The sequence below is a fragment of the Cryptomeria japonica genome, chromosome 5 (genome assembly GCF_030272615.1).
Source record: "Cryptomeria japonica chromosome 5, Sugi_1.0, whole genome shotgun sequence".
Taxonomy (NCBI): Eukaryota; Viridiplantae; Streptophyta; class Pinopsida; order Cupressales; family Cupressaceae; genus Cryptomeria; species Cryptomeria japonica.
Genome location: NC_081409.1, coordinates 43,645,438 through 43,668,767, shown reverse-complemented (window position 1 = coordinate 43,668,767; position 23,330 = coordinate 43,645,438). Strand labels below are relative to the sequence as shown.

Below are 23,330 nucleotides of genomic sequence, written 5' to 3'. Positions count from 1 at the left end.
GGATCAGGACTTTTAGACTTAGCCAAATTTCAGGATCAGGACATCACTCAAGCCGGACTTGCTATCCATGTGATCCCCTTGGCGACACTCAAAATGCAAAGGCTAACGGACAAAACCCTAAAAGACCTAGAAAACAAACCCTAAAAAACAAAAAGCAGGGGTCCCCATTTGCAATGGGGCGATGTGTGAAAACGTCACAACAAGTCCCAGAGTTAGGAACTTCGTATGAACAAGAACTGGACTTGTTGAGCAGAGTCGCCAAGTGCTTGAGAGATGACTGCCACTAAAGGTTGAGACACTAAGAACAGCACTGAATCCTTAGCATGTGCATCGAAAGTAAGTCCCACTAAGCGTGCAAAAACATTGTTATCACAAAAGCTCGCACCCTTGCTAAGCTATCAACTTAGCAACCTTGTGAAACATAGAAACAACCCCGAAGTGTGGGACCTTGCGCAAGGGGGTTGAATCTCCGGAGAAAGTCGGCTACCTTCTCAATCCAAGTGCAGGTGTTGAACCAACTCAACACTTCAAAACTTACTCCTAAGCCTATCCTAACAACTTGCAGAGGTAAAGGGAAGAGAGAATTGCTTGAAATAAAAGGAGGTGATGCACCAAGAAGAGATTGTTCCTCTCCCTACCCGAAAAGGAAAGAGAGAAATGCTTAAAATGAAAGGAGGCGATGCACCAAGATAAGAGATTGTTCCTCTCCCCACCCGAAATGGCACAAGGAATCAACTGAAATACCCAAGAGATGTACAAACTTCAGTTGTATGAGTGACCCAAACGCATGTATGGAGGTTAGAATTTAGTAAGTGTCAAGAGGGGAGAAGGATTCCCACAAGTCACACTCAGAAAAAACAAGTTAACACAACATATATGGAGAGAAGAGCCACAAAACATACACTTATGATGAAGATAAGGAAACATACACAGCATGCATAAGTTGAAGGAAGGCAAGAATGTAATTTCAATTCATTCAAAGGCCAAAGGCCAAACTTACAGTTGCAGAAATGCAAAAATAATTACAAGTCTTCAAGAGAAGAGAAAGAGCATAGGAAAGCTCAAGGCAACAAGGAGAGAACCCTTTACAATGAGGCTTAACAGCCTTTATATAGAAAAATGGTTAAAAGAGTGATCATGACCTCTGCATGTCAGTCTGGGAGTGCAGGGAAGTGCATGCACTTGACTTTTGTACATTCAAGCAACCTAGCCATACCCACAAAAGGCAACCTTGAGAAGGTGGATTGACTGACCTTCCAAAGTTAGAGTACGCAGACATGACATAAGTCACCACAACAAACATGGCCTCGTACCTCCCTTGATGGAAATCCTGCCAAAAACATTAAATGCGCCCTTGTGGCTCCACAAAAGAAAGTGCATAAGTCACCAAACCTGTAGGAGCATTTAAAGCCTTGAGTGCTAATCACGCCATCCAAAAGTGTCTTCAGTTGGCAAGAAGTCCAAGGACTTCTGAAACTCGAGTTCCGAAGTGGGGAAGACAAGGAAGGGACTTCGAAACCTCAGGGTTCCGAAGTTTCAAGGAAGAGGAAAGAGACACAGCAGGGAATTTTGGAACCTTGGAGTTCCGGAGAACTGAAAAAAGGGCTAAGGAAGGAACTTCGAAACCTCGGGGTTCTGGAGTTCCGGGAAGGAAGAAAGGGAAGCAAAGGAAGAGAACTTCGGAACCTTGGGGTTCAGGAAGGAAGAAAGGCTAGGAGTCGAGGTTCCAGAGTTCCGGAGAAGGCAAGGGAAAGGAACTTCGGAACCTCAGGGTTCCGGAGTTTTGGGGAACTGAGGAGGAGGCAAGATAAAGGCGGAACTGCGCAAAGGAACTTCGAAACCTCGGGGTTCCGAAGTTCCGAGGAAGGGAAGAAGAAAAGAAAGGAACTTCGGTTCCAGAGTTTCAGGGAACGGAAGAGAAAGGGAAAGAAAGAGAGGAACTTCAGAAACTTGGATTTCTGAAGTTCCGAGAAAAGAAAGGAGAGGCAGCAAAGGGAAGGAACTTCAGAACCTCGGGGTTCCGGAATTCCTAGAAAGAAGAAAATGAAGAGTGAGGTTCCGAAGTTCCAAAGAAGGAAAAGCGAGAGAAGGCAAAGAGGAGGAACTTCGGAACCTCGGGGTTCCAGAGTTCCGGGGAAGGAGAACAGGAGAAGGCAAAGGGAAAGAACCTCGGGGTTTCGGGGAAGGAAGAAAAGGCCAAGGGAGGAACTTCCTCCAGACAAGGCAACACTTCACACTTCATGATTCTTCTGCTTTCTCCTTGATCAACTAGGGCAGCGCTGGTCCATGGATCGTATCTCTGATCAGTTCTTACTGATGGACCAAGGGTGTCATAAAATGACAATAGTAATTTGATGCATTTGAGTGGATGGAATGGAGGGTAAATAGAGGAAATCAAGCTAAGTATCGAATTTAAGGTCATTTCCTTTGCTCCCCTTCAAGAGCGATTTTCACTTCCATTGCTCCTTCTCAGGAGCGAAATCACCTTCATTTGCTCCTCCATGAGAGCAAAATTCCCCCCTATGCACTTTTGATGATCACTTGAAGTATTTCACATATGAAATATGATAGCATTTTGATGATCACTTGAAGCATTTCACATATGAAAGATGATAAAATTAAGGCATAAGAAGGTAAGATTGATGAAATTTAGTTAAGTGGGCTGAATATTGGAGAGCTTCCTTTGCTCCTTGACAGGAGCAAATTTCTCTTCCATTGCTCCCTTCTAGGAGCGAATTTCTCTTCCATTGCTCTCCTACAGGAGTGAACCTCCTCCATTGGCACTCAAAAAGTCCGAAATTCTTCTTTTAGTATGATAGGGGATGTATTGATTCAGTTAATTTTGTTGTTTCATCAATATGATTCAAAATGTTTTCTTTTCTAGGTCTGATTGGAGAATCAAAGCAAGGAGTGAGGAAGCATATTCAAGATGGGACGCAACACATGGCAAGTGTGACATTCAAGAGGAGGGATTTCACCGGCAAGCATAATGATATCAAGGAAGGTGACTAAACAAGAAGCATTCACTTATACTAGAACATGATCCACACATCCAAGGATGTGGATGAAAGAATCAACAGCAGGAAGGGAATCACAAAGAAAGAGTTTCGAAGGAGTGAAGAAGCAATCGTGACATTAAGGGTTCATTCCAAGGTAATATCAAGATTCAAGACTAAGAGGAAGTCAACATCTTGAACCATTATGGATTTCAGCATTGAGACATTCAAGAAGATAGTTTCAAAAGAGTTAATCAAAGTTAGAAGATCTTGAACAACATGATACAATTTGGAAACACGCCTTCATCATCATCACTACTGAAGCTTGATAATGTTGAGTGTCAAGAAATATTATTCAATACTCAATCATGATGATGAATCCAATCCACAAGTGTAAGTTGAGGTGGCATCCTAGTCATCACTCCATCAATCAAAGAGTTCCACATCAGCATGTCTCAATTCAATGAACCAAGCTCACCCATGGGGGCACAAACTCTAATGCACCTGCCCCCCACTATCTATCGGTCGAATACTCTATAAATGACGTGTCAAAATGTTGTAATTATTTCATTGGCCAAGATAAAGTTTGTTGTACCAAACCCTAATTAGGGTTTCATGATGGGGTTCAATCTTGGCCACTCATCGTAATGAGCTCTCTATATAAAACTCAAGCTCTTCATTTGTAAAGGGTTAATAGTTAAGAGTCAATAGTGAATAGTTGATGGATACTAGATAGCAAGCAATTAGAATAGATTAGGAGAAGGAGGAATTGTTGTTAAGACTTGTAAATGGAGATACTCTTTTCATTGAAGTTATGGTGAAATGTGTTATTCAAACAAGTCCCATGGTTTCTACTTCTCATTTACTTTCATGTTGATTAAATTGAATGGAGGAATGTGTTAATGTATTTGTGAGGAATCCATTTAGTCCATACCACTAGCCTCTTGTTGATTGTAAGTGCCTTGTGTGGTCAACTGGAATTAAATGAGCTTAACTTCAATTGTTATACGTCCATTGTTTATGCATTAACTTGAATGGTAATCAATGTTTGATGATAATGAATTGAACATCTTTGAATTGTACCTTAGAAGATTGCACTGAGCTTGTGTGAAACTATTTGGTTTGATGGTGTGAACTTGCCGAGTAGGATTCCTTTGAATCATTCACTCTTCTCTTGTCTTCCTAAACCCTATGCCTTTTGCCCTTTTTTATTCTCCAAGCAAGTAGATAGAATCTAAGTTCCAGCAATTCAAGCATTCATGTAAAACGTAAGGCCCCTTGAAGAAACAGCAATCACAACAACCAACAGAGCTTATCCACACGTCGTAACCCGACATTGAAGAATCTTGGAGTTGTCTCAAGTGATCCTTGTGTGAATCTTCAGCATTTGAGAGACTTTGTTCAAGAGAGGATAAGATACTTTTGGTTATTTTATTTTGCGTTCGCGTGTGCCTAAAAATAACATCAATAGAGGCAAAGGCAGTTTATGAATTCGGCCAATGGTATTGTGCCTAGGTAGCTGAGGAGACTCTTGAAAGGGTGAAGGATGATTGTATTAGAATGAAAGAGATGCTTAAAGGGATTCAGGATCAGCTCCTAGCATCAGTCAAAGAAGTGTATGGGCAAGAGATACTTGATGAGAATGGCTTGAGTGTTGATAGTTTGCAAAGTAAACTGAAATGCAATTTCTTTCCAGCTATAGGCTTCTTGGCAACTCTCTTGAGCAGTGTTTCTTCATTCAAGGCCTTCATGGAAAATTTTGGAAAACAAGAATTGGAATGGCAAAGAACCATTGCAACTTGTACTGAAACATTGGATGTTGTTGAATTCAAGCTTGACATCATGCCAAGCATATCTATGGAAGAGCTTGACATGGTCATGTCCAAGTTCATCGTATTTGCTCTCAAGGAGAGAGACAAAGGGAACATTTTTCTAAAAGAAAGTTTGTTCCAATCCTAGTTGGCATGGAATTTCTCCATTCATTCTCTTTCCTCGCATTTTGTGCCAAGGAAGGTGTTCATCTTCTATTGGCTGGGTTTTTATTAGGTTTGACAATTAGTTAGTTGGTTACAACTAACCCTAATTAGGGTTTAGTTGTCTCAATCTTGGCCATCGATTTTAGACTGATCTTGGCCCTTTATTTGTATTTGGAGCTCTATATAAGCTGCCATTTTTTCATTTGTAACTAATGAGAGACTTGGAGAATTGTTGCTACATTGCTGCTGGATTAATATAAGACATTGAAGCTTGATGATTTTATGTTATATCTTGGAGTATTTGCATGGTTGTCCATCTTCTCAAGTTAAAGTTTATTGAGTTACTTTGAATGAATGAAAGATCTTTGTGCATTACTTATGGTGAAACTTTCATGTTCATAATACTTGTATTTGGCTGATTGTTAAATACTTTGCATGGTCAACTAAACTCTATAATCAAGCTTAACTTCAATCGCTATTCATTCATTAGTATGCATTCTTTTGATGGTATTGATGATTGTGATTGGTGATTTGAACATCATTCGCTATCCTTAGAAGATCACACTAGCTTTGTGGAGTTGTTCGTTGCATGTCAAAGTGAACCCTAATTGAGTTTCACTAGAAAGTTGCCCATTGTCCTTGCATTCCTAGTTTTAGTTTAGTATCCCTCAACCCTTTAATCTTTTGCACTTTTTTTATCAAACAATCTTTAGTAGTAGAAAGCTAAGCATGTCATTGAAAATAATCTAGCCTCATTAAGCATTCCTTGTGTTTGAGTGATTCGTCTCCTAGGAAAAACTACATAAGTCCCCTTGGATTACCAGCAATCACATTAACCATTGAGCTATCTACACGTCAAGACTTGACAATAGAAACCTTGGAGTCATCTCGGTTGATCACATAATTTAGCATCCGAGGAGAAAGAGGATAGAGTGCCTTTGGTATTTTATTCTGTGTTGCATAGTGCATAAAAACACATCAACAAGCTCCAATTCCGAGAATGTTCTAAATATGCCTTCTGCCATATGGTCGCTGGTGACATATTTGGATGTCTTCAACCTCATCAAACACCTATTTGATCCAATGAATTTTGGTGCCAATTTTTTGTAGCATAAGGTTGAGGGAGTGGACAACACAAGGTGTGCAAAAAATGTGTGAATTACACTCAACCAATGACCCAACCGCTCTACATTTTGGTATCGTATATTATAACTTACACAACATTTTGAGTGCCCACTTCCTAGATAACTTGAGAAAGAATGTTAGCAATAAATGCACCATCCTTCACCTCCCCATCACAATCCATTGCTCTAAAAAACACTGCCCCTTTAGGGGACACTACAATAACATTGATCAAAGAACAATCTCTTGCATCTTTCCATCCATCATAATGGACACCCCTGTTTTGGCCCATGAATCTCTTATGGGTTTCAAGGACTCCTCTACAAACTTCACCTCTTTTTCCAACAAGGTGCTATGCACCTTCCCAAAACTTGATCCCTTTGAATCTTTTGGAGCCCCATTAAATGCTTTCCCCATTTGTTGCCAATATGGTGAGAATGCCCAATCCACATAGAGGCATCTTGCCGTGTGTTGATCAAGAATCTCTCAAGACTCATTGTGAAATGCCATTTCCAACAGTTCATTTGATCTCTTATGTGTATAGACCATAGGTTGTTCTTCAAGTGTGGACAAAAATTGGTGGCTCTCTATAGGCTGAAGATTAGAAGGCGATGAATGAAGCTCATACGTCAAGATCCTCTCTTTAACAAAGGAAGGTTTGATTTATGGTATACTACTTTATCTACTTTTTCTTGCTCGTTAATATTCGTCAAGACTTGTGATTCTGGAACAGGTTTACCATCTTTTCCTAGACAAAACTGTTAATGCATTAGTAGCTTCTGCAAGATAAGACGTCTCTAACCCATTAATCTCCTTTATTCTATTATGGTTTATTCATCTATGCTATTAGATTACCTGATTTATGCTTTCCGAACTGAATATGTTTATCAGATTGTAACATTGATCATGATTATGATATTGGCATTGGATAAAGATGGATTAGATCGACGACTTGCTTAACATAGTTAAGCGTCGATCTAAATGCTATCGGGCTAATAACCTGATAGCATATTAATGTCGATTCATTTATGAATCGGCATTAATATGCTATCGGGGTATTAACCCGATAGCATATGTAATGCTATTTGTTAACGGGTTTAGTTCATACCGATAAACATTTATAATCGGGCCATTAACAAAGCATCATAACTAACACCGTTTCAACCGAGTGTTTAAGTATTAAATGTTAGTTACCAAACATAATCGAAATCGGGATGTGCAATATGGAAAGACACCGATCAATAGGTGCCTTGATCGGTCATGTCTAAAAGACATGACCGGTCAAGACATCTATTGACCGATCTTCTAAAACATATAAAGCCCGCCATGAATCATTTGGAGAAGACATATAAAAATATTAATATCTCTCTCCTTCAGCCTGCAACAAAATAATCAGATTATCAGACAATATAATCATATAAAATTCTCACATATATAATTTGTTCTTTTATTGCAATTGAATAAAACTTTACATGGTATCAAAGCCAAGTTAATCGAATCTGAGGCTATTCAATTTCTGAATAATTCAAGAACAAAATTATATATTACATCACATTTCCAAAATGGCCAGTGCTATTAGATTCGAAGATAGACTCGGAGGTAGCGATGATTTCTCAGCTTGGAAGTTTAGAATCAAAATGATTTTGAGAGAAAATAAAGTTGATTCATATGTTCAAACTGAAAGTGCAGCACCCGAGAATGAACCCGACAAAACAGCATGGATTGAGGGAAATGAAAAGGCTATTAAAATAATAGTTGATGGGGTAAGAAACAACATAATGCCCATCATAAAGAAACAAGAGACAGCTTACAAAATGTTCAAAGCACTTGAAAGGACATTTGAGATATCAAATGCAAGTCGTACTCTGGCATTGAAACGAGAGATAAATCATATCACGATGAACAAAGGGGAGACAATCAACTCCTACTTCATGCGAATATCAACCCTAAGAGATGAACTTGCAACCCTTGATTATGAGATCCAGAGTAAAGAATTAACACTAATTGCTCTAGATGGGTTGCCCAATGGATGGAATACATTTGTCCAAGGCATTAGTGCAAGGTCCAAATATCCTAAGTTTGAAAGGTTAAGAGATGATTGTCTCCAAGAAGAGTCGAGATTAAACAAAATTGGAATAAAACAAAAGAACATAGACGAAGACCTTCAAGTCCTAAATACTAGCTCAAATAAGAAAAGTAAGAAGAAGCAATTTAGGAAAAGATAAAGTCATTGGACAAAGACAAGGCTATTTGTATGAGCTATGCACAGAGCCCAACTTAGCCTTAATTCATGAAGCCACAAATGCAAATGAGGTGTGGCATAGAAGACTAGGCCACCTGAATTATAGGGCTTTATCATCTATGGGAAATCTTGTCACAGGTCTACCTAAGTTGAAGCAATATCATTCAAAGGCGTGCAAGGGATGTGCCCTAGGTAAAAATACCAAGGGTGCCTTCCAAAATAGTACTAGGAAGACAAGCAAAATATTAGAATTAGTTCATTCTGATGTATGTGGACCTATGTCCGAACCCTCTCTAGGGGGATTTTTGTATTATGTAATATTTGTTGTTGACTACTCTAGGAAAACTTGGATCTACTTTCTGAAATGTAAAGAATCAGAAGAGATTCTCAATAGGTTTAAAGAATTCAAATCACTAACGGAGAACTCCTCAGGAAATAAAATTAAAACCCTAAGAACTGACAATGGGAGGGAATATACTTCAAAATTATTTAAAGATTTTTGTAAAAATTCAGGGATTAAGAGGGAGTTAACAATACCTTATAATCCTCAACAAAATGGGGGTAGCTGAGAGGAAAAATAGGACTATTGTAGAAGCTGCCAAAGCCATGATCCTTGATCAAAATCTAAATATCAAACTTTGGGCAGAAGCAACTAGCACTACGGTATATATACAAAACAGATGTCCTCACTCCCCCCTTGAAGATAAAACTCGATGTCCTCACTCCCAATTATGCCAAATGAAGGCAAAAAAACTTTAAAAAAACTCAATTTTTAAGATATCATGACTTTTTTTTGTGGGTCGCGCAAGTCCATCTGAAAGACTCGCGAGTCCATGCAAAAGACTCGCGCGAGTCCTTGCAAAAGACTTGCGAGTCTTTCAGATGGACTCGCCTCGCGAGTCCTTGGCGAGTCGACTCGTGGCTCCCATGGACTCACGAGTCCGTGGCGAGTCCACGAGTTTTAAAACTATGCAAAATACAGCTACAAAATATATCAAACAAGTTTTGTAGGTGTCTAGGGGCAGCACCCCTAGTGTGTTCCCTCCCATGATATAGGGCAGGGTTGAGGGGTGGAGCCCCTATCACCTAGCCCAAATGAAACCTTTCAAAACCACACAAACCTTCATGGTGCACACAATTTTCATATTTTTTTAAAAAGGCAAAAAACAATGCTTAAAAAGCTTGGAGTGTTTAACCCAAATCTTTTCCATGTTTTTGACACATTGTCGGCATGACAATTCAGATTGTTGAAATTGCTGAAAGACTCAGTGAGCTTTGCAAAACACTCAGCATGAATTCCTGGTGGGTCTATCCTGCAAATACTCAAGAGCAAAAGAAAGTTGCAAGTAGTCAGTGACTTGCCAAGTTTGGAATCTATGCTTAATACTATTGACTAGTCTAAATTCGAGTTTGAACACCTTGGCAAGCACCCAAGCAGTCTTAACAATTTTTCCAACTCGCAAGATTTACACTAGAACAGAAATCTCCTCTTTTAAGAACCCGGTGATCCATTACACACTTCACCTTTCCTTTTATTTTCTGTTTTTCACTTATGAAGAATTCAGTGTCCTTATTCTATTTGCCATTTCTCCAAATTTGTGGCAAGTTTTTGTTCATCATTATCTATGCTGTCATTTTTTTGTGTGCAAGACACTAGCACAATTGCACTAACATTCACAAAGGTGCACCAACATCTTGACATGAAAATCTGACTCTGTTCCTCCTGTCAGCAACTTAAACTCATTCTACAGGATCCTTCTGATCTTTTGCATCAGCCAACTTATCCAGTTTCCATCTCTAATTTCCATTACTTGTCAAATATCTTTAAACACTCTTGTCATTCATATGTTTAATTGTCACTAAAACTAAACACATCAATTACTATAAACCTAGTTTCTATTTTGTTATCATTTCCCAACTCAGTCCTATTTAATTAGGGCTTTCGTTGAAGTAGGACATCTTTAGAAATATAAGTAAGATCACAAATAACTTGTAATTTAGTTGGTAAAGAATTTGTTTGTGTTTAACTTAAGAAGACTCTTTTATGATAGATTGTTCGTGGAAATCTAGAGTAGGTAATTGAAAAAAATTACAACATTTAAATTATCTATTCCCTATCTACATAGCTTACGAAGAAGGAAACTAGAGGATCTGTGAATTTCTAAGTAGTTGAAATCAGCAGACCACAAAAAACAGCTAATTGTAGGAAAAAATATTGGAAGGCGTTGAGAGATCAAAAATGAGTCATACAACCTATTGTGAGGTATTCACACATCGCCCCATTGCAAATGGGGACCCCCCACTTTTTGCTTTCTCGGTTGTGATAGAGTCTTTGCTATTAGTCTTTGCATTGAAGGGATAGAGTTTCTCAAGTATCTAGAGGGTCATCGTGTCAGGTTGGTCTCTTGAGTGGAGTGAAGTAAGACATTAAGTGTTGCAAAAAATGATTCATAGATGAAAGACTTGAGGATTGAACAAATTGAGCAAAGTCAGGTGAAAGGACTAAGTCAAGAGTCTTTCCCAAGGATGTGTACCTCGCTCCCTCGCTGGACCGAAATTTACCCAAGAACCTTGACCCCGTACCTTGCTAAGGACATAGACTCCCGTACCTTGCTCAGGTCCTAGAGCAAACTTTTTTGAGCTTGACCCTGTCCTTGCCAAGGACCTGGAGCAAATTTCCTACCTTGACCTTGTCCTTGGAGATGATCCAGAGCGAATTTGTTTCTTGTCCTTGCCAAGGTCCTTGAGCGAATTTTTGCCAAGTATGTACCTCACAGAGACCTTAGAGCGAATTCGAAAATATGTACCTTAGAAGTCTTAAAGCAATTTTTGCTTCAATTCATGTCCCTGGAAAGGACATAGAGCAAGGATTTTTATCAAGACCCTGTCCTTCCAAAAGACATGGAGCAAAATTCTCATTTAGATCCCGTCCTTGCCAAGGTCAAAGAGCGAAATTCCTTATCAAGAGCCTTGTCCTTCCAAAGGACCTAGAGCGAACTTGACCGGTTGACCTTGTCCTTCCAAGGGTCCTGGAGCCAATTTCATCCCATGTAATTCTATTTTTAGGTCATGTCCTTGCAAAGAACAGGGAGCGAATTACATTTTGGGTCTTGTCCGCGCCAAGGTCAGAAAGCGAATTCCATCTTGTCCTTACCAAGGTCTTGGAGCGAAATTCTTATTAAGGACAAAGAGCGAATTTTCATTATAGGTCCTGTCCTTCCTAAGGACGAAGAGCGAATTTTCATTATAGGTCCTGTCCTTCATAAGGATAGAGAGTGAATTTTCATTATAGGTCCTATCCTTCCCAAGGACGTGTTGATGTGTTTTTCATGCACATGCGAACACAAAATAAAATACCTTAATTATCTTATCCTCTCTTGAACAAAGTTATTCGAATGCTGAAGATTTGCCTAAGGATCAATCAAAATAACTCCAAGGTTCTTATATGTAGGGTCTCTACGTGTGGATAAGCTCAATTTGGTCTGATGTGATTATGCTAGAATCACAAGGGGACTTACGTTTGTACGCCTGATTGATTGATTTGCTGGAACTCGAGTCCTATCTACTCACCGGGATAATAAAGAAATAGCAAAATGTAAAGGGTTCAAAAAGTCTACTCTAAGACCTAGAATGTAAGAAGATGGATGAACGACTAGGCGGAGTCCTACTGGGCTAGGTCTCACCATCAAACTGAACAATTCAACACCAACTCAATGCGATCTTCTAGGGTAGTTCTGAAGATGTTCAAATCATCACCGTCAAACACTGATCACCATCAAGTTAATGCATGAACAATAGACGCATAACAATTCGAGATTGCGCTCATTCAATGCCAGTTGACCACGCAGGGCGCCCTTACAATCAGCAAGAGGCTAGTGGTTTGGACTAGGCGGATTCCACGCATGTGCATTCAGTAACTTCCTTCATTCAATATAATTATCATACCATCTAATATGAAGATTCAACAAGAAACCATGCACATTGCAAAGGGACAACATATTTCACCATATCTTCACTGAAAATGGAATCTTTTACAATTAAGGCAACAATTTCTTGCCTTCTCTTCCTAATCTACTCTAATTGCTATCTAAGCTTCTATTCTAGCTACTAACTCTCGACTATTAGCTATTCTCTTATTATTCACTATTAACTAACTATTAACCTTTACAAATAAAGAGCCAGAGCTTTATATAGAAAACTCTTTACATTTCAATGGCTCTGATTGATTTACAATCAATGGCTAGGATTACAAGATGAAAACCCTAATTAGGGTTTGTTACAACAAACTCCCTTGGCCAATGATAAAATTACATTCAAAACATGAGAGCCAATAGGAAACTGGGGTAGGTACATCAGAGTCTGTGCCTTCATGCATAAGCGTGATTCATCGAATCTGGACATGCTGATGTGGACCTTTCTGACTGGAGGAACAGTGACTGGGATGCCACCTTGTCTTGCGTTTATGCTTGGTCAGGGAACTTTGCATCTCTTGATATTCGATGAGAAGCTTAACTTTGTTTAACTCTTCTGAAACTATCTGCTTCTTCAACGTACCCTTGCACTGACCTTGATTGATCCTCCTTCATCCTTGATGTACCTGATGAATGATGTACCTCTCCTTGACTCTCCTGTGTTTGATGAAGCCTCCTCACAGTCAAGTCACTCCTTCTCTAGTACCTCATTTCGCCTTGAAGTGTTTATAAGATCTTTCTTCTCTGCCATCCTATGATTTCTCCATGTGGTAGAATGAGGTCTTTGAGGATGGTTATCTCCATTGCTTGAAACTCCTTGAACACTTGAAGTCCTTCAACTTGGAAGCACTTTGAGTCCTCTCTCACGCATTTGAAGTGTCCTTGATGATGATGAAACTTGAAGAGGTCGCCCTTGTCCTGACCTGATCTCCCTCGAACTTGATTTTATTGATCTGCAAAACAAACAAAAGATGATTAGGAATACATGATATATTCATTCTAACATAGCATTTCTTACCTTAAATCATCAACAAGAAAGCATTAGGATCAATTTGCTATGGACCCTCTGGAAGGACAGGCCCTATAATGAGATTCGCTCTGGACCCTCTCCAAGGACAAGCCCTATAATGAAATTCGCTCTGGATCCTCTCTAGGGACAGGACCTATAATGAGATTTTCACTCTGGACCCTCTGGAAGGACAGGCCCTATAACGAAATTCGCTCTGGATCCTCTCCAGGGACAGGACCTATAATGAGATTTTCGCTCTTGACCCTCTGGAAGGGTCAGGAGCGAATTAGCTATTTTGCTCAATTTTCCTTCACTTTCTCATCATTTTCTTTAATTCAATTGTTTCCAAGGCATGATAACATCCTAATTGAGGTTCCAAGGCATGAAATTAGTCCATTTTTGAAGCAAAAGGGAGGGTCTTAGGAAAATTCGCTCTGGACCCTTTGAGAGGGTCAGGAGCAAATTTTGTCACTTAGCCTCAAATTCATAGTTTCCCTCACTTCAATTCACTTCTCAAGGCAAGTATACATCAATCTTCCCTCAACTACACCATAGGAACAAAGATCTTGGTCTCAAACAAGGAGTAAATAGGCGTTTAGGAAAATTCGCTCTGGACCCTTTGGAAGGGTCAGAAGTGAAATTCTTCCTTTAATGCTATTCATCTTCCATTCATCATTTCTTTTCCTTGAACCTAACTTATCAAACCTCCTCCCATCATGATCAAGTCAATTCGCCATCAATTTAGCTTAAAACAAGGTTCTTTTAGTGCATTAGTCGAAATAGGGATTCCTTCTAGGGTTTTCGCTCTGGACCCTTTGGAAGGGTCAGGAGCTTAGATAAATTTCGCTCTGGACCCTTTGGAAGGGTCAGGAGCGAATTTGCTCCTTTAAGCTCAATTTTTTCATCATTGACTTCATTTTCAACCTTTCCTCATCAAAAACAAGTGTTTTGCCTTCAAAAATGCTTGGGAATGGATTAGTTCAAAGGTATGAGCAAGGTACAATACTTCTTGAAGAAATTCGCTCTGGACCCTTTGGAAGGGTCAGGAGTGAATTTGCTCTTTTTGGCTCAATTCACATCTTTTTTCACTTAGCTTTGCTTTAGACTTGACTTTTGAATCCTTTTCTTGCCATGCATGACCACCATTCAATATCTCTGGTGAGGAATTAGGTCTTTTGGAGGATTTCGCTCTAGACCCTTTGGAAGGGTCAGGAGCGAAATTTGACAATTATACTCAAATCCCTCACATTTAGTGATCGTGACCTACTCAAATTCATGCCTAAGGGTGCCTCTAAGTTCAATCAACCTCAATTAAAGCTTTGGAACCTAAGCTTGATGCAAAGAAGGGAGATCTAAGGAAATTCGCTCTAGACCCTTTGGAAGGGTCAGGAGCGAATTTGAGGAATTAGCATTAGATATCATTCAATACTTCAATACTTCACCCTCATTCACGTTGCTCTCACCTTAGGACATGTTAACAAATCACCTTAAGGAGGTGCCTAGTTCAAAATGTTGGATCAGAAGCACATCTTAACAATTTCGCTTAGGTACATTTGGAAGGACAGGACCTAAAGAGGAATCTTGCTCTGGACCCTTTGGAAGGGTCAGGAGCGAAATTTGCTTCTTAGCTCAAATTCCTCAATTTTCCTCATCTCACTTGGTTGCAACTTACTTCCAAAGGAATGGATAGATCATTTTTCATTCACTCGAGGCGTGGAATCAAGGATTTTAACCCATGTTAGAAGCAGGAGAGGTTTTAAGAGAAATTCGCTCTAGACCCTTTGGAAGGGTCAGGAGCGAAATTCATGTTTTAGGCTCAATTTCCTCATCCCATCTCGTTCCAACTTGCTTACAAGGTATAGATAGGTCATTCCTCACTCAGTCAAGGCGTAGGAGCAAGCTTTGAGGTCTAAACTGGGAGCAAGAGAAGAGTCTAAGGAACTCTCGACCCTTTCACTAACGAGCGAATTTTGCAATAATGCTCAAATTCTTGACCTTTTCTCCAAATTTCCAAGTCTAAGTTTTTCAAAGGCGTTCTGCAATAATGCTCAAATTCTTGACCTTTTCTCCAAATTTCCAAGTCTAAGTTTGTCCAAGGCGTCTCCAAGGGTGAATTCAAGCTAATTTCCTCCCAATCCATGCCTTAAAGTGAAGTTTTTATCCAAAATAGGAGGGCAAAGAGAGCTAAGGAAGATTTCGCTCCTGTCCCTTTGGAAGGGTCAGGAACGAAATTGAGGTTCTCACTCAAATTCTTCATTGTCCATGATCAAAAAATTTGCTCAACTTAATTCAAGGCATCCTTGACTTGACTCAATGGCATAGGTCTCAAAAGGCAAAATTCCTAGCATGATACAATGACTTTCTCAAACTCAATCAAACTCGACCCTAGAAACAAGACCCAGGCCTAACCAAGGGGAGAATTTCAAAGAGACCCTGACCTGGACCACCTACTGACCCACTTCAATTCAAGCAGACCCTGCTATCTCCAATGATCTCTCTGGCAACTCTCCAATGCAAAGATTAATAATCAAGAACCTAAAAGACTAAGCCAAGAAGACTAACCCTAGAAAGCAAAAAGCAGGGGTCCCCATTTGCAATGGGGCGATGTGTGAATACGTCACAACAGGATGAAGAGCGAATTTTCATTATAGGTCATGTCCTCCCAAAGGACATGGAGCGAAATTTTACTTGGACCTTGTCCTTCCAAAGAACATAGAGCGAACCTCAAAGTCATGTACTTTCAAAAGGCCTAGAGCGAATTTATTAAAAGACAAGATGAAGAAAGTTTGTGTTGAGTCGGCCAGGATGAGGAAGACAATTTATTATTTTGTCAAAGTAAGTCGGCCTTATACCCCAAAAGACACACCTTTACCCTAAATCGCATATATAAGAGAAGTCAAAAGGATCATTTTAGCATCAATTCAAAACATAATTCCTCTCTAAAAGCGAATTTTGTCAGCAGGCCAGCAAATTACTCCAATTGAACAGCGAACTTCAGCAGAACATCCACGAATTCCATCAGCATAAGATCGAATTTCATCATTGGAGATGCAGGTCTAATCTTTTGAAGTAGGCAAGATTCATCATTTGAGCACCAAAGAGAAGCGAATTTGCTCAGCCAGCAAGCTTATCAACCAGCGAATTCACCTTAAGACAGCCCAGATTTGTCCTAGGGCACTCAACTTATCTTCCACACAATGAATTTACTGATTTTTATCAATTCTCTTTGATCAGATTTGGAGAAAATCGCATAAAATCAGAATCAGAGATTATGTCAAATTAAGAGATTATATAAGGTTATATATCATGTGAGAATGATGCCCATTTGTATGTTTTGCAGGAGTCAAGGAAAGAAATCAAATGGGCCAGGTTGAAGGAAGATCGGAACAAGGATTTCAAGGAGAAAATTTCAACACCAAGGACAAGATACAAGGAAGACCTCTTCAAGAAGCTCCATCAGCATCAAGAACACCTCGAATGCATGAAGAAGACTCAAAGTGCTACTAGGTTGAAAAACTTCAAATATTCAGCAGCTGCAAGTAGTAGAGCGGGATATCTTCAAGGTTCTCATTCTATCATATTGGCATGGAGAAATCATAAGATAGCAAAGGAGAGATCATACAATCACTCCAAGGCAAGCATGCAAGGATGGAAGAAGGACTTAGCTATATCAATAAATCCCATCACCACTACTTTGAGCAAGCTAGATAATGTTGAGTATCAAGAGATATCTCTTGATATCTCTTCATGATGATGAATCCATCCAGTCTACAAAGGTGCAAGTTAAAGGTGGCGTCCTAGTCAGCATCCCAGTCACCATTCACCAATCAGGGAAGGTCTACCTCAGCAAGTCTTGATTCAATGTACCAAACTCACCCATGGATGCACAAACTCCGATGTACCTACCATTGATATTTATTGGTCCACACTCACTAAATGTAATTTTCTCATTGGTTTAGGAAAGTTTGTTGTAACAAACCCTAATTAGGGTTTCATTGTAAAATCTTGGCCATTGATGGAGAATTAATTCTGGTCATTCATTGTAAATGAGCTCTCTATACAAAGCTCAAACTCTTCATTTGTAAAGGGTAATAGCAATAGCTAGTAGTTGGTTAATAGTGAATAGAATAGTGAGTAGCTAATAATTAGTGAATAAGAATAGAATAGAGGATAGAATAGAAATAGATTAGGAGAGGGAAGAATTGTTGGTATGACTTGTAAATGAGATACTCTTTTAATTGAAGTTATGGTGAAATTTGTTATTTCAACAAGCCTTATGGTTCTACTTCTCAATTTATTTTCATATTGATTAGATTGAATGGAAGAAGTTGTTGAATGTATTCATGTGGAATTCACCTAGTCCATACCACTAGCCTCTTACTGATTGTAAGCATGCCCTGTGTGGTCAACTGGAATGATATGAGCTTAACTTTGAATCGTTTTACATTCATTGCTTATGCATTAACTTAAATGGTAATCAATGTTTGATGGTATTGATTCGAACATTTTTGGAATGCCCTTAGAAGATTGCACTGAGCTTGTGTCAAATTGTTCAAGTTGATGGTGAGACCTCGCCTAGTAGAATTCCAGCTAATCATTCAATTATCTTCTTACATTCTAGGTCTTAAAGTAGACTCTCTCAACCCTTTCCTTTTGCCCTTTTTTTTTCAATTCAAGCTAGTTTAGGACAAAGAGCATCACCATATTGCAACATGAGATGATCGAGTTCCAGCAAATCAAGCATTCAGGCATTCGAATGTAAGTCCCCTTGTGATTCCAACATAATCACATCAAACCAATGAGCTTATCCACATGTAGTGACCCTACATTCATGAACCTTGCAGTCTTCTCAAGTGATCCTTAAGCCAATCTTCAGCATTTGAGAAACTTTGTTCAAGAGAGGATAAGATACTCTTGGGTATTTTATTCTGTGTTCGCATGTGCATTAAAAACACATCAACACAACCCATAAAATAGATAATAAGATTTGCAGAACACTGAAATATTTTAAGAAATTTACAGCTCAGACAACTACCATATTTTCAATAACCAGGCAGGAAATACTGAGAACACAAACTCTCAAGTCCAAAAGATTTATAGATACCATATCATGAAAACATACCTAAGGACATCTTGAGGGTAAATCTTCTTTTGAACTGCCATTTGAAAAATCCATGCAGCGGTAGCTCTCTGTTCAAATGCCCAAAGCAGATCTTCAATGACATTCACAAAGCCAAATCCAACCTCATCTTCCAGCACCTTCATTTCTTCCAGAAGGATGTCAACTTCCGATATCAATTTGTCTGAATTCTCTGTTAGCAGCCTAAATGTTTTTACATAGAAGAATGCAATAAGTTATCAGCTTCAATAATGTGGCAAATAAAGAGAGAAAGACTTCCATGAGCAAACAAAGGCTATGACTAAGAAATACCTGATTGGCAGTGTAAATCCCACATCACCCAAAGTCCTAAGAAGATATAATGTTTCACTGGTACTTTTACACATGCTTGCAGCTCCAATGATGCATGTCCATGTCCTACAGTCTGGTTCAAAACCATCCGCCCTCATCTTCATCAACTTCTCAATTGCCATGGCATGATCGCCAATTTTAAGGTAAGCATTCACAACAGTATTATATTGTGCAGTACCCAAATTCAATCCAGAGTCATATAAATCCTTGAGTACATTTTCTGCTTTTTCTGGCTCTCCACCCTTTCCATATGAGTCCATAAGCATATGCATCGTTGCAAGAGTAGGCTCAATCCCTGAATTTCTCATCTCAGCCAGGAGATTTTCTGCTTTTTTATGCTCACCAGCATATCTATATGCTTTGATCATGACATGATATGCTTCTCTATCCAATTTGCAAGAATTTTGCATTTCACCGAAAAGTTTTTCAGTCTCTTCCCATAGCTGTTGTCTACCACAAACAGAAAGTAATTCTTTGAATGCATTTAATGTAGGCATGTGACCATACCTCTTCATTTCTTTCAGAATAGCAAAAGCTTCTCCAGTCCTAAGATGCCTACTGTACATGGAGATTAAAATGCTATAAGTATTACCGTCTAGATCACATCCGGCTGCTTGCATGTGTTGATAAACTTCAACTGCCTTCTTAAAATGTCCTGTGCATGTGTACAGGTGTAGCATTGAATTGTAGATGCCAACGTCAGGCTTGAAACCAGCTGCTTCCATATCTGCAACAATCAACTCAGCGTCTCTGACTTGCTCCCTCTTGCTGAGCAATTTGATAAATGTTCTGTAAAGTTGCATATTAGGAGAATAACCTGCAGCTTTCATATCACTATAAATCCTTTTTACCTCGGGAATATTCCCAACTTTGGCAAATGCATTAAACATCAGAGAGATGGTGCTTTTACTTATCCTAAATCCAATCTGTTGTAATTCCTCAACCAGGATTTGCATGTGTTCCAATCTTTCTCCATTAATCAATGCCTGCATGAGGCCATTGACAGTGTCTACTGTAGGTGACAAGCCATTTTTTAACATTTGATCAAATGCAATCCGTGCTTGCTTGTGCTGGCCACTCTGAGCATATGCATATATGAGAGCATTCCAAACCTTCCCATTTATGGGCAAATTCGACAACTGAAGCTGCCCAAATATCTCTTCTGCATTCTGCCACATATTTTGTTTTCCGTAAGCCTCAATCAAAGCAGCATAAACCGAATAATCTTCTAATATCATACCGCTCTGCAAAGTGCAGCCAACTAAATTATCCGCTGTCTCAGGAAACCCCATCTTACAATAAGTCATGGCCATAGATCTACAGATATCAAAAGTAGCCTGCAGACCATAAAACCTGAAATCTGAATAAAGTTGTGAAGCTTCAGCAAGAAGCTCAGACTGCTCATATGCTATAATCAGAGCTTCATAAACAGAGGCACCAACCACAGGACAATAAATACTCAATTTTTCAAATTCTTCTCTTGCAGCTTCAACCTGTGCAGCTTCTGCAAGCATAATGATCAATGCTTCATGTATGACAGTGATGGAAGTGATGGATTTGGTTCCAATATCAGAGATGAAATTTACAAAGGCGCGTGCATCATTGTACCTGTTTGACAAACGATATACATCGAGAATGGAAAGCGAATTTTCACGACCTGGAGAGTAACCTTGGACCACAGCTGACTTCAACACATTAGCTGCTTGCTCGTTGCATTTTGCCTTGACCAGGATACTACATACAGTCGAAGGATCAAGAGAAGAAGCCTCCATATATTCAGTCAATTTCTTCACACCCTCTTGGTCATCTTCAATCATATAGATCTGAAGCATGGATTCATACAAACTTGGGTCTGGTTTGAGGCCCTCCTGCACAATATTCTCGCACAATGTCAAAGCCTTTTCTATCTTGTTGGCTTTTTGTAGAACACCAAGTATCACAGAGTAGGCCAGACAATCTGGCCCAATTCCAGTCTTTATCATACAATCATATGTTTCTTCTGCTTCTCCTAGCATGCCTGCCTTCGCATATCCGCAGATCAAAGCACTGAAAGTACGTAATGTGGGTTTCACCCTAGCTTCTGACATTTCAGAGAAAACCTGGGCTGCCTCCATTATGAAGCCAGCTTTCCCCAGAGAATCAACCAAAACGGTGAATGTCACTGCATCTGGCCGGCATCCTGATGTTGTCATTTCCTTATACAGAAGGAGGGCATTTTCATGCATCCCTTTCTTCCCATACATGTGAATCATAGTATTGTAGGTGATTTCGTCTGCCCTGAATCCAGCGGAAGCCATTTGCATCCTGACACTATCAACCTTTTCCACCTTCCCGTTCCTTGCAAATGCGTACAATAGAGCATTGTAGGTGACAGCATCGGGACAAAATCCTCTCCTTTTTATAGCATCCAATAATTCCCCTGCTTCCTCATCGTTTCCAGAACGCCCATACACAGAAATCATTGCATTGTAAGTCCAAAGATCAGGCTCACACCCAGATTGCTCCATGTCCTTAAAAACTTCTTCACCCTCCAAAGCACTCCCACCTGCTGCACAGGAACTGATTAGTGTATTATAAGTAATAATATCAGGTCTCAGCCCTGCATTTTTCACTTCTCGAAGCAAGCCAATTGCAGAACCATTTCCCATATAGCCCGCCTTGGTGCGAGCATTGATCAGAATATTGAAAGTCACAAGGTCTGGCACACAATCCCTGGACCTCATCAAGTTAAGCAACTCTTGCACTCTCTCACAACTCCCGTGTCTAGCATAGACCCCCATCATTGCATTGTATACCTGAACACAATTCCCCACTTTAGGCTCTGCTCTCTGAAAAATCTCCTCAGCAAAAACAATCTGATTAGCCCTGCCCAAAACACCCAATATAGTTGCCAACATCCGGGGATTTGGCGTATACAAATGCCAAAAGTTCAGCCATTCATAAATCTCTAGAGCTCTTTTCCAATGTGTCTGTCCCACCCTTTTCACGACATAACAATAATCAAGGGGTGAAAGCTGCTCTATCCTAGAATTCTCCAGCACATCTGCCACCAGACGATCAGAATGCAGCTTGCAAATGGCATTCGATAGCCGATGAACTCGACTCTGCCAATCAGTGGCCCTCTTGATTGCAACTTGCGCTTGTCTTTTAGCCAATCTCTTACTCTCCAGAATGGATTTCTCGTCCATTATATCTTGGTTATGGGCCAAATTTGGAGGTATAGAGCCTTCCTGCTGCTCCAAATTGGTGTCTTCATTTGTGCGTATTTTGACATTTGTGCTTTCGATATTTTTCAAATTTGAAGATTTAGAGCACCCCTGCTCTCTTTCTAAATGGTTTTTGTGTTCCTTTCTGGATATTCTACCATTTTGTTCTGGTGGGATTTGAGTGGAAGGCAATGAGAATAAATCTACTGGGTCGTCTTCCCTATTCAAATGAGGCCATCTTACTGAAGGCGAAGCCCTACTGTACTTAAATTGTTGTGGAGAAGAAGAAGAAGTAGCTGATGCATTATTGGATAATGAATTTGAATAGCATACCTGTTTTGGAGGTGATGGTGCGCCCGAATGGACTCCCCTGGCTGGGAAAATACATACGGCTAACATTTTTCAGCTACCTATCTATTTACACAGACATTGCGCATCCTCAAATTTGAGTGTGTCCAAGCACTGAATATACGTTGTGAGCAATTCTGCTTAGCGAGGACCAATGTTCTTTCCAGCACACAAAATATCGAAGAGCAGATATTTTTCTGATTAATTGGTGACATTGATTTTCCATTAATTTTGTGAAACTGCCACATAACCGTTTGAGAGGTACACTGGATTTCTTATGGAATATTTTATTAAGGTGTGTCAATTTATAATTTTTCTGTTAAATAAGATAATTCATAAATAATATTTTAAAAATAATTCTAAATATGACATTATTTATTTTCAATATTTCTTTATGTTATTTAATAAAGGATGACAGTATAATATTAAAAAAAGATGGTAGAGAATACATGGACAAAGTTTAACAAGATCAAGTCTATAATAAAGACAATCAAACATAAGCAGGATCAAGTCGAATAAAATTTAAGCAACTAAAGAAAAATCAAAAGGAAGAGGATACTTATCATTAAGATTGCCTAACTTCTCAAGGATAGAATCATCAATTGACTTCCAACTAATGAGAGCACTTTCTTCTTCAGGAGTAATTCCAAAGATAATGTAACTTGTGGTGGATGGTCTCATCCCTCCATGCCACTGTCCACCTTCTCTTAAAGGCATTGCAATGCTCCTAGTTGGCTTGATTTTGACAAGGTCCCCTACCTAGAGTTGGTTGTCTGTCATATTTGCAAATGAAATGTGTTTACCCATCTATCTATGTTCAATCAAAACTTACATTATTAAACTTGAATTTAATTATCTTGTAGGCATTATCCCCATTTTTATAAAAAAAAAAAAATGAAGTGCCTACAAGTCTAAGGAGTTAATCATAATCATTAAATTATGTCATTAACATGTTATTAAATTTCATTTTAATATACAAATACATGAGGA

General features: G+C 39.3%; 1 protein-coding gene across 1 annotated transcript in view; it reads right to left on the bottom strand.

Moving 5' to 3' along the window:
• LOC131039931 (pentatricopeptide repeat-containing protein At3g18110, chloroplastic) overlaps nucleotides 1-22,572 on the bottom strand; it is a 104,228-nt gene extending 81,656 nt beyond the window's left edge. Inside the window, exons 1-2 of the mRNA XM_059221210.1 lie at nucleotides 18,748-22,572; nucleotides 18,439-18,639 (exon numbers count right to left, since the gene is read on the bottom strand). Of these exons, the coding sequence (XP_059077193.1) occupies nucleotides 18,439-18,639; nucleotides 18,748-22,391 (3,845 nt within the window). The 5' untranslated portion in view covers nucleotides 22,392-22,572. The remainder of the gene's footprint in view (nucleotides 1-18,438; nucleotides 18,640-18,747) is intronic.
• Between the last annotated feature and the right edge of the window lie 758 nt (nucleotides 22,573-23,330).